Raw genomic sequence first — 17,738 nt, 5'->3', positions numbered from 1 at the left:
CGAACCCTTTTACATCATGCCCTTCAGCATGTATATTACGTTCCCTTCCAGGGTTTACAGCTTCATCAGAGCCCCAATTAATCATTGATGGATCTGAATACCTTGACACGATTGCCTATGTTCAGGTCGGGGGCTATTTGTGTAACCTACTTTCAAATAGATTGAAATATGTATGCATAATCGAATCGCTTTGACTGGGACGCATAAAATGTTGGTTTTCACACTTTTTATTATGTTGTCGACAATGAATATAAAGCATCATACTAAGTATTATTTTTCACGGATATATTTATTTATTATTTATTTTACTCTTTAATACAACTAAACAGTCTTAAATACAAAAATACAAAAAGCAAGAAGCAATATACAAAAAGCAAGAAGCAATTTAGTGTATTTGGCGGCTTAGCGTGAGTTGCCTGGAAGAGATCACTACCTGTAGTGATCTCTTCCAGGTAGTGATCTCTTCCAGGCAACCGAACAGGACAGAAGATAATCAACTCAATTAAGTTTAAATGTAATAGTTTTTTAGCGGGTTTTTTACGCAATTTTTTCGTTCGGTTAACTATCAAGATATTTAGAAAACTTTACAGCAAGCGTTGTGTAGACTGTAGTTTCTAAGCTAGTTCCTACTAGCCATAATAATTATTTTTCAGATTTATAAAGTGAAGTACAATAATTATGTCTTGTGTTGATACAGTGTGCAAGTATTAACTATTAAATTAATAATATACTCTTAATAGCTCTAATATTTACTCGTAGTGCAGTGGGAAACCACGTGTATGTATTCGCGGTAATGATAGCGCATTTGAATCTTAATTTTTATCAAGATATTATTCTATTCTTATATTTTAACGCAATTAAATATAAGCATATTGTTATAATTATCTTAACAAACTAAAACGAAACGTCACGTAAGGAAAATTTTAAAACACATACAAGATTTGAGACATTGGTACATTACGCTAAACCACTGCATATGTAATAATATAACAAATATCAAAATATTACATACCTACTTATCAATGCTTATAAATTATAATACACATAATTTGTAGCAAATGTTTCATTAGAAGAAAGTATATTGAGAACTTTAGTGCGTAAATTGTACACTATTAACAGTATTTAAATAAGACAAAAAAGTATCTTGCAATTATTATACACTTAACTTACATAAAACATTCTAACACCAAGTTACCAAAAATATACCACTTTCATGACCGATAAGACAACTCAAAGCGCAAATTACACAAATAGAAACATTTTTGTCTCAAATACATTGTCATTAATGAGAATGACAAGGCCACACCATTCACCGTTCATCGCTCTTTGACCTTACTCAATTTATTATTAGTATAATTAGTCAAATAAAAGTAATTTATCGTTTTTATTTACGATTGAATGATAGATTTTAAATGTTTTTGCTGATTGAATTATTGTTTATTACATTACGTTCTATTACTATAAATACTTAATTAATTATAATCCATACTAATATTATAAATGCGAAAGTAACTCTGTCTGTCTATCTGTTACTCAATCACGCCTAAACTACTGAACCAATTTGCATGAAATTTGGTATGGAGATATTTTGATACCCGAGAAAGGACATAGGCTACCTTTTATTGCGAAATATGTACCACGGGCGAAGCCGGGGCAGACCTCTAGTTAAGTATAAATAAAAAGTATGTTATGCTTCAGAAATATTAATGTTTTGATTGAGGACTTCCTGAAAAACAATCCTATCATATTTTTCTAATATAATCTCTCCTTATTCTAATAAAGAACATGTTGATTCGTACACAGCCTACTTCTTTACTTATGTCATACTAGATTTCCGCCCGCGGCTTCGCCCGCGTTTGCAAAGGAAAACCCGCATAGTTCCCGTTCCCGTGGGATTTCCGGGATAAAAACTATCCTATGTGTTAATCCAAGTTACCCTCTATATGTGTGCTAAATTTCATTGTAATCAGTTCAGTAGTTTTTACGTGAAAGAGTAACAAACATCCATAGATCCATACATCCATACATCCATACATCCATACAAACTTTCGCCTTTATAATAGTATTAAGATTAAGATATTATAAAGCTGGAGAGTTTGTTTGTTTGTTCGAAGGCGCTAATCTCAGGGACTACTGGTCCAATTTGAAGAACTCTTTCAGTGTTATATTATAGCCTATTTATCGAGAAGGGGTGGCTATACATCATCACGCTAAGACCAACAAGAGCGAATCAATGCGGGTAAAACCACGGAGCTCAGCATGTAATAAAGTAGCTTTCAGCTGATGAAATAATTTTGCAAGTCCTTTCAGTATTTTCGGAGCCTATTTACTAAGTAGTTCGCCTTTACATCACATAAATTTAAATATTTATACTATGTTGATAAAAGTAATTGATGAAGTTTTTTTATTTATAGTGTAATAACTAATAATCATTTTTAAAACTTTATGTTTAAACGACAGGTGAAATTAGGAGACACCCAGGAACCCAGACACCTTGTATAAACTAACCACCACATAACTAACACTTTAACATAGATACATTTATCTCGATGCACTTTAAGCTAATATTCATTTTCCATTAATTCTAAGAAAATTAATTATAATATTACGTATTACTAACTTAGATATTAATTTCCAGGCGTTTGTTTATATTACATGAATATTGCTTATTAAAAAATCCCGTTATATAACATTCCATCCCAATTAATGAAATGCCAAAATATTTAGAATTGCGCATACTTTTGTAGCAATGTGGCAATTAAATCTTTCTTTGTTTATTTCTTTACAAAAACTTGGCGAAGAAACACAATAAGTGTGGAAATAATTTACATTGTGTTTGAAAATAACCTTTTTTTATATGTGTTTGAAATTTAAATTTTTTTTATATGTGTTTGAAATTTGATAATTTTTTTTTATGTGTTTGAAAATACCTTTTCCCTTCTTGCACAATCCTATCAACGTTAAACCTTTATTATTAAATTAAAAATTTTTAAATCTAAATTAGAATTACATATCTCATAATTAGCAATATAATAATTTCAAAATTTAAAATATACTGAGAAAAAAGACATCCTAATTACCATTTAATATTACATATAATATGTACCTATTACTATTTAACATCAAGTTTGGAGCAATTGTTGTTTGTTGGTAAGTCACAATCTACGGAATTGCTATAGCATATAGCTATTCAATCGATGAGTACTTAGTTTAGATTATATATATGTAGTAACCTCCTTGCAATCACCTATTTGCCACTAGATGTTCATTAACTCTTATTATGTTAAACTATCTAGTTATTTGAATATACGTCCACGTTTGAATGACCGCCACACCTCATCCTATTAAAAATGAATCATTAAAATAGTTTATGGCATCATTATGTTTATAAAACACTCAATATTATTAATAGCCAATTCCCAGATGTTACAAGCTAATAACCGTTAATTTAAGATGTAGTATTGAATACTAATTTGAAACACGTTTATTTATCACGTTGTTTCGCATGTAACTGCTAGGAAACTTTGTTTAAGGATGTAATTTTTGAACTCGTATAAATTTTAAATAAATAAATTGTAATTTGCCGATTTTTATGGGAAATATTATGGGGAGGTACACATTTGTTATACAGGTCGATTTCATAACGGGTAATTACGTGATGAGCTTTTTGTGCCCTGTCTGAATGATGCAACAGGTCTCAAAAATTGTAACACGAGTATTTTTTTATGTTTAGTATTAAAAATACATAAAATAAAAAAAAGTAAGCAGATTTTTAATGTAATATCTACATTAACACACATAAACATTTATATGTTTGCACATAACTATGTATGTATTTAGAAATCTGTGGTTTACCTCTGAAATAAATAAATATCCTGGGTCCTGGTACACTAGGAAAAGGACTTCACTTTATTTATGCAAATGCAATGCCAACTTATCATTGCCTTAATAAACCCCACTAGTTATTGTAACATACAAACAATATAGAAATTTTCCATTTATCAATTACTTGTACCGCGAAATAAATAAAATTAGTCATTACCAGGTCCGTACTTCGTAACCTAACCTTAGGATGAGACCTAAGGTTAGGGTGGTGATTAGAGGCCCTAATATATGTGTTAATTATACCTAATAGTAAGTAGCTTCAATTCGCAGTTTCTTTCGTGTGCCTAGTAGACGTTGTGTTGTAAATTTGTAATCCAGTCTATAATTATTTTTATTGATGAGATAACCGAAAGTCGAAACACTTTTTTACGGATACAACTATTAAACATTTCTAAGGCATTTTGGTTTCGGGACTATTAGAGTTTAGACTAACATAAAGTTTAGAAATTAAAGATTTTTAACGGATTTTAACCGCGGTTCATTAATTATATATTATTTTCCCGACGTTTCGCATACTTAGCATCGAGCGTGTTCACGGGGAGACAGTGATCGTGGTCAGTCTTAAAATCCGTTAAATTCTTTAATTTATAAATGTATAATACTCGCGTAAAACAAACACTAATCCTAAAGTAAGTCCTATAAATTCATAGAATAGAATTGTTGATATATGGGGGGACGGCGCGTACGCAGTCCCCACTACCAAAAATTACGCGTCCGAGTTATCCACATTAGGGATAATCACAGAGGTCAACCCCGCCGCAGTGCAATGGAGGGGCCTCACTCTGGGGGAACCGCCTTCCTGATCACGGTGTCCCCTACGCCAGGTAAGTATGATTTCGCCAAGTACCTAAGACTACTTACGCGTTTCAAATAACATTTCAATAGCGCGAGTTAAAGTACTACTGGCGCCATCTATGATTTTAACACGGCTATATTAGCTTCATAATATTATGTATGTTTGTATAACTCTTTTGTAACTCTTACCGGACAGATTTAATTCTAAATGTGTACCCTATTATGGACCGGTGAAAATGGAATAATTTCGAGTTTATCTTATTAAGTTATTACTTATTAGTATGAATAATAAAAATAAACACTGTTTTAAATAAATTAAACGATGACACTTTAGTATGATTAATAAATCATTTTATTAATTAATATTCCGGGCCTTTTTTGTCCTAATCCGGACCTGATTGTTTCCAATTACGTGTATCAATCATTAATGCACTAGTAAATAAAATTATAAGGTTGATGTAACGTGATTTTTCTATTCATTATGGAAAATAAGCAAACTAAACGATACCTAATGGTATACGTAGTAATTGGTATAGTATTTATGTAATTTGCTAACTAACAATGTAATAAAATATGATGTACAAATGAGGTTTAAAAAAATTGCATACTTATATCTAACTCTTTGTAAAAAATAAAATTCAAGTTGGTATTCAAATTTTTAGATTCAAGTTGATTTATTATTACGCTGCAAAACTCAGAAAGTTCGAATGAGCTCGATATTTGTTTTCTATGTCGACGGCGCTGGCGCGCGGTAAATCTCTAAAGAGATTATGTTTAATTTAATTTATAATGAATTGTATTATTGCAGTAGTAAATATAAATATAAATAAATATATATTTAACAAAATATAGGTGACTAGCTTCAGCCCGCGGCTTCGCCCGCGTGGTGTTTTTTCGCAATTAAAACTAGCCTATGTTCTTTCTCAGGGTCTAAGGATTGTCTGTGCAAAATTTCATCAAAATTACACAGTAACAGACAGATAGACAGAGTTACTTTCGCATTTATAATGTTAGTAGGGATTTATAGTTTTTTTCTTTTTTTTGTATTTTTCATAATTTCCTAACCATATTCTATCCATCGAAGCTCTAGTTATATTAGTATGAAGTCCTAATTGCCAATTTAATACATGTATATCGTACATAGTATGTGAATATATTGTTGCAATAACTAACAATCGTGCCAGATTAATAACCCCCTGTACAGTTGAAAATCACTACATCCGGTTTCTTGTAATTATCTCTATATTACTGTAATAAATAAGTTTTTTTTCTCCACGTTGAAAATCTTAGCAACACCGATGCATATGACACCACATGTAAGGAGAATGATTATAGGCAATACATTTTAATTATTTTTTAAAGATTTAATTTGAAACAATTGATTTATAATAATCGATATTCTTACTAATAAATCGATCATAAAAATAAAATTTTAATTCTTTTAACACAAAAAAAAAACACTTGTAGGTATATAATTAGACACGAGAAAATATGACATACTAATTTATTTTCTCGCCTAACTCATTTATTTTATTTTTCTTGGTATCTAATTATATTCTCCATATAAATAAATAGTAATAACTGTTCGTTTGTAGCTGCATTATATGATAGCACTAATTTTGCTAATATTAGTCTAAATTCTAAAATATTCTAAGTAAAAATTAAACAAATTGCCAATTCCCATTAATCCAATAAAATGTAATATAATATTATATAACGAAACATAACCCCTTAGGCGCCGTCACTGCTTACCACGCGTCTAGATCACAAGAAGCAGGTGCTGGGCCAGTGACTAACCTCATATCTGTGTTACACGAGTCTATTATTGCTTATCGGGGAATTTGTATTTCGTTTGTAAGCAAATATATGTCTAAACGTGTAACTGTTGCTAAGTGAGATCTTTGTTAAGATCCCTGTTGATTAGTCAAATGTATTTTTAAAATCGTAAAATTTTTTTGTTCATTATGTATAAGTTGCCCAACTGTTTTTGTATAAAAATCTAAACGAATCGTAAACAGTATTACTACACTGTATGCAATTTTAACAATTATGGTATTTTTACATCATGTTAAAATATTTTTTTTATAACAATAAGATATTAATAACTACATAATTTTCCAAAATCCAAGATTGTCGTAGTAAATTTCAGATCAAGTGAACCGCTTTTGCATGATGGAGAGACAAATATCACACTTCACAAAACTTCTTGCTTGTAACGTGCGTTTTTTTTAAAGTTTCAGTTATACAAAAAATCTTCTAAGTACCTAAGCCTAAGCGAAGAAAGCTCTCACTTATACTCTAATAAATAATCAAAAGACCTTGAACAAGTGAATAACTCTTCGCAACTTTTAAAAAGCTCTACCTTTTTAATACTAAAATACAGTTTACATAAAATAAGCCCCTGTGAGAAGAGTATGTGACAATACTGCTAATGTACAAACTTCTTTATAATTATAAAGCAACACAGACACCCAATTAATATGAAATTATATTTATAGATATCTTATTTAGCATTTATCTATTTTAAGACATTTAATTGCACTAACGCAATTGGTCTTAAAACCTAAAAACGCATTATATTATGTAATTGAAAAGATCCACGTGTGACCAAAGATGAAAATTTATCTGACTTGTGCTTTTAAAAATCACTTATTTGTATATAAATTGAGCAATTAGGTTTATTTATAAACAATAAACATTTTGGATACTTCTGTATATTATTAGTTAATTATTTTACTTTGGTGCATGCTCTTATAAGAGCAAACACAGATTGCTAACAAAGCAAGGTAGGTAGTAAGTTAAAGATGTGCTATAGAAATTAGTTGACATATTATTATTATCAAAAAAGATACACAGAGAGTAGATTTAAACATTGGACAATATAAAAATGCATAAATATAATTTGTGAGTTTTAATTTTATAATAAGTAGGTTCACCTGAAGAAATGGTTTCACGAGACTATATCTATTTACGACTTCAAACTTCGCACCACATCGCTTTTTTTATAATTTGCTTTTAGACAAAAACATATCAAATAAAAATTTCAATTATTGAATACCAACATTGCTCACAAGTGCGGTTTACTTAGAGGTAAGATTTTAAGTAAAACCAAGAAATAACATTAAGTATAACAAACTTTAGTAAAATTTTGCATGTATATATTTGTAATATAATCTGAATATACTTAACTACTAGAAACAATATTAAATTACAGTGTGTGCGCTACCGCGTGACCCCTTGAGCGTGGTAGAACATGTGCCTTCATTATTTATTGATGAAAAGTATTCATATTATAACGTGATATTGCAGTATTCCAGTATTTGCTAATCGATTTAATTTGCCAATACTTTATATTTATAATGTTTAAAAATATACATTATTTTTGTAAGTTCAAAGAGTGCCTAGGGAATCTGCCATTTATGTTTGGTAATATCTACTGAATCTACAACTCTTCTGAAACTCTTTAAAATATAATAACTTTGGATAGGACGTAGATTTCATAAATCTACATAAGTCTGATGAAATCTTTTAAATAGGTGCGTCAATTATAAAGTCTATGCTTATGTCATACTAGCTTTCCACCCGCGGCTTCGCCCGCACAGTCAAAGAAAAACCCGCATAGTTCCCGTTCGCGTGGGATTTCCGGGATAAAACCTATCCTATGTCCCGGGGTAAAAAGTAGCCTATGTCCTTTCTGTCCGGTATCAAAATATCTCTATACCAAATTTCATGCAAATTAGTTCAGTAGTTAAGGCGTGATTGAGTAACAGACAGACAGACAGAGTTACTTTCGCATTTATAATATTAGTATGGATTGTGTCATTGTGAATTTTTTTATCATAAAAACTGCACTAGTCATAGTAATAAAGATACAAATATCACACAAATAAATACTGATTGTACTTAACAAAATATCTAAACATACTAAATAATCTTTATTTTCCTTTCCAAAGTACACCATCTACAAACACGTACAGAAGACATGGTTAGTATAAAATGGAAAACAAGCCAAATTAGTAATTAATAAGTATTTAATGTTAAATCGCTGCCTTAATTACGTACATGGAAATTTACACATACAATTACGTACGTTATATGGTTTCACCGTTCACGCATTGGGCCATTTACACAATGGGCAGCGTTGGCCCAGCAAATAATCGCCGATATTTGCCGCCATTACAGCGATTATAAATAAACATCTACAATGACGGCCGATCATAGACATTTAGGCACAATCTATCGTGATTGCCTCTACTCGCCCAACGCTGCCCATTGTGTAGAAGACCCATAAAGATTATTATTAATTTGTACCTATACTTGGTGTCAAATGTCACTGATCTGCAATACACCTGTTAGTTACACGAGGCAAGGGGAATGACTGAAGGAATGTGACTAATGTACGTGAGAATGCCGTTCTTCAGGTAATATAAGACACAAGACTCATCTTTTTCAGTAGAACTGAAGATATAAGAAATTATAAGTCGTAGAATTGCTACGTGAGATATTATAAGCATGAGCATCTCTGTTTTATTTTTGTTTAGAGCTACGGAATACTAAAAAAGTTCTGAAATAGTATTTATCCATGGAATGTGAGGATATGTGCCGTTACATAAAAGTTTACTTTCTTTATAAAATATATCGTGTACACTGTACAGTACATAATACCATTATTAACCATAGCTGGTTCTTGCGATCATAATATAAATTTGCCAGTTAGTTCAATTCACTGCGTAATCTGTCTGGAAATAAGAGGACATAATACGGCCCCAGTTCTTTTTTCATTACTTTATGATTTACATATTACTTGTAGTCGAATCGGTCATATTGTGTCATTTTGAATAGGATGTTATGGGCAATTAAACTGATTGTAGAATTGATGGGCTATGGTTTATAGTTATTGATGAGATTTTAAATACCGAGAAAACTATATAGTCCGGGATACATCGCCCATTTTTGCAAGTGATTACTATCAAGCTAATTTTTCGTGAGTAGCTTTATTTTGATGAGATGCCCAATAATTTCATGTACGAAACCCTCGATTGTGGTAGCTTACAGAATTAACAAGGATAAAAATTTTTGAGTTGACGGTTCTCAAATATTTATTACGCAATTTGTAGGACAATATGTCTGTTGAATTATATAAGTATTAAATAAGTGAAAATAAAAAAATCAGCTGGTTAGTAATCATTTATGATGACTTCGTTATCGATACACATTGGAAAGGGGGACTCTTTGATCAAACCATAGATTTTGTAGGACAAATATTTTTTCGAATAATTTAGATAATTATCTTGAGATTGAACAAAAAAAAACATTCAGTTAGTAATTAATATTTGAGAACCATCAAATCAAAATATTTTATCCTTGTTTCCTCTGGTAGCTACCACAATCGAGAGTTTTATACATGAAATTATTGGGCATCTCATCAAAATAAAGCTACTCACGAAAAATTAGCTTGATAGTAATCACTTGCAAAAATGGGCGATGTATCCCGGACTAATAATATAGATAAGCAACAAAGAATAATGAAGTAAATTTATTTTTGTAAAGGGAATACATCTGCTTACATATTTTTCTCAGCGATTTTTTACCAAGCTCACAAAATATAAGACATAATATAATTTAAATATTTTGGTTCACAAGGATAACATAATATGGATATTAAAAATGTGAGATAGTGGGCTATGAATAGCTTTTTAATTAAAATATATTAATATGACTTTTTATGAAACAAAAATGCAATAATATTATGCTAATTAGTAATTACTTATTCATAAAATATAAGTTGTTGCCTAATATATTATGAAATACAGAACAATAAGAATTAGCATATTTCCTTCTAGAAGCATCTTAAAGGAAAAAACATGAAATTCGACTACATCATAATGCTGATGATACGTTATAATAATTTATACAGGGTGTTACACTATTGGTATACTATATAAGCGCGATGGGACTTGTAGTTTTGCATACACTGCAACAATATCACGAATACGTGGCACAACTAAAATTTTACCGATACCAACATTTATTCATTCATTAAATTTTAATGTTCATAAAATTTTCTTAATTAAGCTAAATTTATATTTTCTTCTGTGCCCCTTGTTTCACTAGAGGTAGAAGGAAGGTACTGAGTTACCAAGGATGGTGATTCATAAGAACTTCTCGAGTGTGAGGATGTTGTAGGATATGCTCTTTGAATATTCTTGTTACAAAAATTGTCACATATATCAGTATCGTCTGTTAGTTTTTTTAATAACCCTCTGCGTAAAACATTATTTATTATAGATTCCGCATAAATGGCCTGTAACGGATCCATTTTGGCTAATTTTTTGGCCATATTTATTCCAGCAACATCAAACTCCGAAAGTTCAGAGCAGACTTTATAGAACTCTGCCTGGTAGCTGGTTGTAGCCTTCCTTTTATTTCTTTGAGGTGTCGCCGCTTCAGTTGGAGTAGCTTCAGCCTAAAAAAATATAAAATTTAATTGTTTCACTTTTTAGATGCCGTCTACGAAGGAAGAATGGATTAAGATAGCAAAGGAATTTGAAACGAAATAGCAATTTATCAATTGCGGGGGAGCCATGGATGGCAAACACATACACATTGTGCCGTTACCGTATTCCGGAGCCGTTCACTATAATTACAAAAACTTTTATAGCATCGTATTGCTGGCCTTAGTTTTTCCTATTTATGAGTTCATTTATGTCGATGTGGGTAAAAATGGAAGAATGTCCGATGGTGGAGTATTAGAGTATACAGATTGTTATCGTAAATTGAAATCAGGTGAACTAAATTTTCCAGAAAATAATGAAACTATTAACAACTTAAACTTCGTCGTTTTGGGCGATGAAGCGTTTGGATTAGAATCAAATTTTCTTAAAAACTACTTGTTAAAAACCATATTACACCTCTGCCCACTCCTGCGGGCTACAACGGGCGTGGTGATAAAAAAGTAAGATGTTTGACTTGTAATGTTACTAGAGTGTACTATACATACTTTACTATAAATAAAAATGATAAAGTTCACTTACGAATTTATTTTGTTGCTCATTTCCGCCATCAGTATTTTCTTCTTCCTGAGGCGAAAGAACATCGTGATGAAGATTTTCGTCACTTATAATCTCATTCTTTAGATCTTCATCAATATTTGATATGCTATTGGTAGGTACTTCTTGGTCCTTAGTAAAAAGCATATAGTCAAAGTACCAGAGGGAAGATTTGTACAAGTCCTCTGTTCCTCTTCCACTACGCTGGCTGTCTATAACTTTTTTCAATTCCTTTCGGAACGAGCCCCTTAAACTTTGCATTTTTTTTACAACAAAATCACGATTGGCGTCAATAAAACCTTTTTCTTTACAAAAGTCGATAAGTTTTTTATATGCTTGGTCTTTTAAATTCTTGTTTTTGTACTCCACCGATTTAACTTTCCAGAGACATGGGAAAGATCTATATAAAGTAATAAGCTCCAATACTAATTCCTTGCTCCACGTGCGTATGTCCGCCATCTTATTCGTGCGCGAAAGAATTTATGTGTAAAGGCAACCACAGTACAATCGTGAGTGCGATTGCGCGCATGACTGATGACTGATGAGCGCGGCATGTGGTCTATCCACCCTTTATACGCGCGCTCTTTCACGCACGATTGCTGATTCATGCGCGTACACTCTATAGTGTGCGTATAAAGGCCGCTATTGCCACGGTACTAGCCACTCTACTCTACTAAATTTTAGTACTCTACTCTAACAATGGTGTCTACAGTAAGTACGATAGTTAGTACTCTATCGCTCTACTCTACCGTTTACTCTACCTGTGTACAGCGGCCATAAGAAACAGGGGCAAGGGGTTAAAATTCGATTCGATTTCGTTATTAATTGTGTGTGTGTATATAGTATGATGTATTTGCTATAGAATTTTACTTCCTTAAATAGTGTTTTACATTCTTAATTAATTAAAATTTATTATGTAACTAATGTTTAATTCGTTTATAGGTAGATATCTTAACATACCTACTAATATTATCATTTATAAATGCTAAAGTTTGATGATGGAGGTATGTATGTTTGCTACTCTTTCACGGGAAAACTACTGAACCGATTTTGATAATATTTGGCAGTGACGTAGTTTATGTATCAGAATAACACATGAGGTATAGAAAAATTAGATTTTTCACGCGGGTTCGTTGGCACAGCTAGTAATTATATAAACTTAAAGCATTAAAATAACTTTCTTGGAAAAAAATTGTTATTTCTTGCTTAAAGTTCAATAACCCCTTATTTAATTACGTTGAATTTACATTGTGCAAAGAAACTCCGTAAATTGTGTTGACTTTGTAGAATTTCAGATTTACCTATCTTGAATACTGAACATCTCTATTATTTGATGGAAGGAACTTTTATATTAGCATCAGGAAATTATTAAAAATATAAAGATCGTTTTAACGTCATCACAATTAACAAAATATACAATTAACAAAGATAGCAAATCCTCTTTCTCTCTTCAGTGTCTACTTTAAACAATGCAAAAAATGCAAAAGCATTACTTACTTGCAACTTAAAAATATTAAATAATGCAAAATGTAATAAAGCGGTTGCTTTATATTTTTAATTAATTTGCTTGAATATATTCTATGTTGCTACATATATTACTAATGATACCTACTATTATATGGAATGATATAATAGTCCATTGATCGATTAAAGTATTAAAAGTTTATCGATTACACAAATAAATTAAATACATTGGTTTAAGTATATGAATATGAAAACATATCTTTCATTTTCACACAGAAACTGGTAAATTCGCAAAACAAATTGTTTTTTTTTATCACTATTATACTTATTTGTTCATATATCTTTCTGAGGTTTACAGCTATTATAGTCTTATTATAGTGCATGTAATTTAGCATATTTACATTGCTGTTTTGGAAGATGACAAAGCAGTAATTTTCAATAAGGATATTAGTAACAGCGACTAGCAAAAACTTAATAACATGCATAAAGTTAAACATGTACTTCTCGTAGGTACATAAGTCAATCGTATTTTGCATTAAGGTACATGTCTGACTTAGGAATTAATACCAAATGATACTCAATCAACGTTTAGTAAAATATAAGTCTTATTTATTGACTAGCTTTCCGCGTGCGGCTTCGCTCGTGTGGGCTACAAAATTTTGGACGAAGATTTTTGAATCTGGGGCAGTATACTGTATAAGTATTGATACGACTTTTGCATATATCTCGGCAACTGTTTATTAAAGTTAATACTATTAATTATATTAGTTTAATTGTCCTCAATCAATTTCTTATATGTATTTAATTAGATAGACGTAGTGGTAGAGTTAAATCTTATAATATATAATATATAAATTAATATCATAACTAGGTATTCCTATACAGGGTGTCCCACTATTGGTATACTAGGCTCAAAGGAGGTTATAGTTTTGCATACGCTGAGTACGTAAAAAATTCTTATAAAATACCAGACGCATTTTTTTTTCAAATAGATGAATTCTTAAAACTCTATGTGTACACTGTACACCCATAACAAGCAACCCGCCCAACTTTGCCACCAGCACGTGAGCTATCGTTTAAAATTATGTTTTCATAGACAAAATGCTCACATTAGAGAAGCGGTATATGCCGGCTGCGCGAAGCTAGAGAAGAAAACATGGATTTTCAGGAAAATATTATCAAAAAAATAATATCCAAACTACAAGTCCCTTCGCGCTTAGTATACCAATAGTGGGACACCCTGTATAATTGTTAAATATGTTTATACTGTTTAAATTTTTATTTCTATTTAAATAGATTTTATTTTATGTCTCAATATTTATTATTAAAATTTTGTATAATTATTATTTGAATCTGACACCTGACATTACGCGCTTACTTTTGGTTCTTATTACCATAAAACGTGTTATTTGACTCTTAACATAATGACGAATAATGTTTAGAATCTTATTGCAATTTATTTATACTGAAAGGCTATTGAAATAATTTTCTAAATTCTGCATTTATCTCCAAGGTTAAGTACAGGGGGACACGACATTAATCATCAAAATAAACTGTCATAGATTATAATTTAACAGACGTGATAAATATTATTAATATAGTATTTTGTGTAATCCTTCCTAATCCTATTAATATTATAAATGTGAAAGTTTGTATGTATGGATGTATGGATGTTTGTTACTCTTTCACGCAAAAACTACTGAACCGATTACATTGAATTTTAGCACACATATAGAGGGTAACTTGGATTAACATATAGGATAGGTTTTATCCCGGAAATCCCACGGGAACGGGAACTATGTGGGCTTATCTTTAAAAATGTGGGCGAAGCCGCTGGCGGAAAGCTAGTATTTCATAACATTCAAAATAAATCGACAAGTTTTCCTTAATCTTCATTGATTTTTAAATGACCAAAAAGAAGCTGGTAATTTTGTAGGATATTAGTTACTATATAATTCGTGAAAATGGTAGATGATTAGGCTATGCCTACGGCCTAAATAGTTTTGTGAGAAGTGAATAAGTAAGTAGTTGCTTTTATTTCTCGATTTTTTTTTTATAGAGGCATTATCCACGACCCCGCCATTGATTGCAGATCTACTTAGCATAGTAGAGTTTAGGGGTAGTCGTTATCAATGAGAGTATGAATGTATGATATCAGCCAGGGTCCTATTCAGGGAACATAGACTTCCTCGAAACATAATATAGTTTACAATAGCACTTAATTTGAAATTTTCTATTCGAACAAATGGTTTCTTTGATTAGCTCAATCAAATAATCCATAATCAAAGAAATGCTCTTCAGTTTGACAATCTTAGTTCAGATGATTATTTCTCCATAAATTGCATTTTGAATTTGGAAAACAACTTTGGTCGATACATTTATTTAGACTGCTTGAAATTTATCCTCAACGTTTGATCGTAGATAACAATTTAACGAGAATACTATACACGAAAACAGACAGTAAAAAATATACGAATTGACAGATAGAATGTGAAAGTTCAAAGTTTATTATTATCTATAAATAGGCGGGAATCAGCTGTCACTTGTCAATTTGTCAATAGCACAGATAAAACAGACGCGCGTTTAGCATAGTCTGTGCTCGCCACACCCACCTGTGACTCACAATGTCAGTGACCTTAGTATTTACGATTTTTCCAAATGACCCACTCGCTCTGATTCTTAATTGTTAGTGAAACCTAATGAGGGTTTGGGGTAATAATAGGCCTTTGTTATGGGGGCTAGTATATTTCCTTATTATGAATATGATAATGTATTGTAAGTAGGGGCTTTCAATTAATATTATGAATAGGTTTTCCGGGGTGAAGGATATTATTGACCAGTTAGCCTTTATGTTCATCTATGTTTTAGTTTTTACATGTACCTAAATAGATATTGAATAAATTTTTAGTAGCCCTTTTTTGTCATTGATTGAAGAAACAATAATGTATTATTTTAACACTATCTGCAGAGTCTTGCATATTAGTTTTTTCCTAATTAATTCCGAAAAAATGCCTGGATATTGATACTTGGATACAATTTATTACATAGACACAATGCTGCGATTATTAAGAAACTTAGGTTAAAGAGAAAGAATACTGTATACAACCTTAAAATATTTTAAAACAAGCCTGTCTAATAGGTATTATATTTCATATATTTCGAACACACTTCTTTACACGTTATTCCTTGTAATAAAAAGTTTGTGGGCTTTATTACATCACAGTTTTAAGTTTTTTATTGAAGCATTATTTATCATAAGAAACCTAAATTGTTTCACCACCAGTCATCGTACCCAAACATGATCTTTATATGCTTTTTCTTCCTTTCGTTATAATTGAGTTAGCTAATATACAGATTTTTTTTTCATTTCTAATTATTATTTAAGAGAATACTTAGTTTCTTTTTGCTTTCAACATGATTAATTTCATATTTCACATCACTACTACATATAACATGTATTTCACTTAAAAAATGATGATATATACCTATATGTATATATATGAGATGTTAAATATATGTATATCTTTATTGTATATAATATCAATATACCTACTTGATTCCCATAAAATAAATTTATCTATTTAGTACCTAATGAAAACTTCATTTTCCCGTGCTACCACCGGTAATATAATACTATTATTTATACTATGTAGAGCCCATCGGGAATTAAATAATACACAGCTTTCATAATAAAATGATTTATTATTATTAAATACTAAAGTGTTGCAATTCGAGTGCCATATAAAGCGCGTCACACACGGTGAAGATACTATAATATTTTATCTTAAGATACTTTAATATTTTCTATTACAGTATCTTAAGGTATCCGGTATCAGCGTTCTGACCATCATTTTTCTTTTTGTCATTGCGTACTAAGACCCCTGTAGAACCACCATCCTGTTACAATTTACAAATGACCCGAAATTTTGTGTCAGTGTTTCGGGTATCTTAAGATAAAATATTATAGTATCTTCACCGTGTGTGACGCGCTTTAGAGCGATAGATAGATACAAAATATCCAATAATTAATATAATCTCACGTTAAAAAAGTATTGACCAAAGTACGATTAGTAATTAATGCAATAAGCTAAAAACTATTGTATGTAAAAATTTATACGGAAATAAAGTGTTATAATGTTAATTGTATGTTAGTCCGGTGCATTAGTTGACCTCATTGCATAGTTCTTAGACGATTCATTAGCTATTATTATCACTATTAAGTATATAACATTATAATGGTATAAATAATTTAACTTTTTTAAAGTTATTAATCGTATACTTTCCACACATAAATTATTACTCCCATGAGCAAGAGCAGTGGCTCAGTAGACTGCAGTCTACGATAAAGTCTGTGCTTCGAGACTAGAAAAAAAAAAGACGGGTTGCACTCCGGGAGTGCTGGCAGAAGTGAAAACTTGATTATTAACGTTGAGCATGTTTGATATCCATCCGTCTTACGCTTTTTCGATCAGGTCACTTGCATTAAAGACTTTTGAAATGAGATTGAAATTAAAGACTTTGGCAGACTTTTATTTCTAATCGTGA

The 17,738-nt window shown here is 31.0% G+C and overlaps 1 protein-coding gene and 1 non-coding gene across 2 annotated transcripts; both read right to left on the bottom strand.

Annotated features, from left to right (window-relative positions):
• Positions 1-4,555: 4,555 nt before the first annotated feature.
• Positions 4,556-4,717, bottom strand: LOC149898973 (U1 spliceosomal RNA). The gene has a single exon (XR_016458006.1). It is a non-coding gene; the product is annotated as a U1 spliceosomal RNA (small nuclear RNA).
• A 6,000-nt stretch (positions 4,718-10,717) lies between these two features.
• On the bottom strand, positions 10,718-12,225 carry LOC149898972 (uncharacterized). The gene is made up of 2 exons (XM_090114094.1): positions 11,715-12,225; positions 10,718-11,146 (listed from the first exon to the last, which is right to left on the bottom strand). The coding sequence occupies exons 1-2, from the start codon at positions 12,186-12,188 to the stop codon at positions 10,751-10,753; spliced, it is 870 nt and encodes a 289-aa protein (XP_089970220.1). The 5' UTR covers positions 12,189-12,225; the 3' UTR covers positions 10,718-10,750.
• Between the last annotated feature and the right edge of the window lie 5,513 nt (positions 12,226-17,738).

Source organism: Colias eurytheme, chromosome 21 (genome assembly GCF_061535395.1).
Source record: "Colias eurytheme isolate Ceu_HAF_F1 chromosome 21, ilColEury1 Martin Lab GWU primary, whole genome shotgun sequence".
Classification (NCBI taxonomy): Eukaryota; Metazoa; Arthropoda; class Insecta; order Lepidoptera; family Pieridae; genus Colias; species Colias eurytheme.
This window is presented reverse-complemented; position numbering and strand designations above follow the sequence as displayed.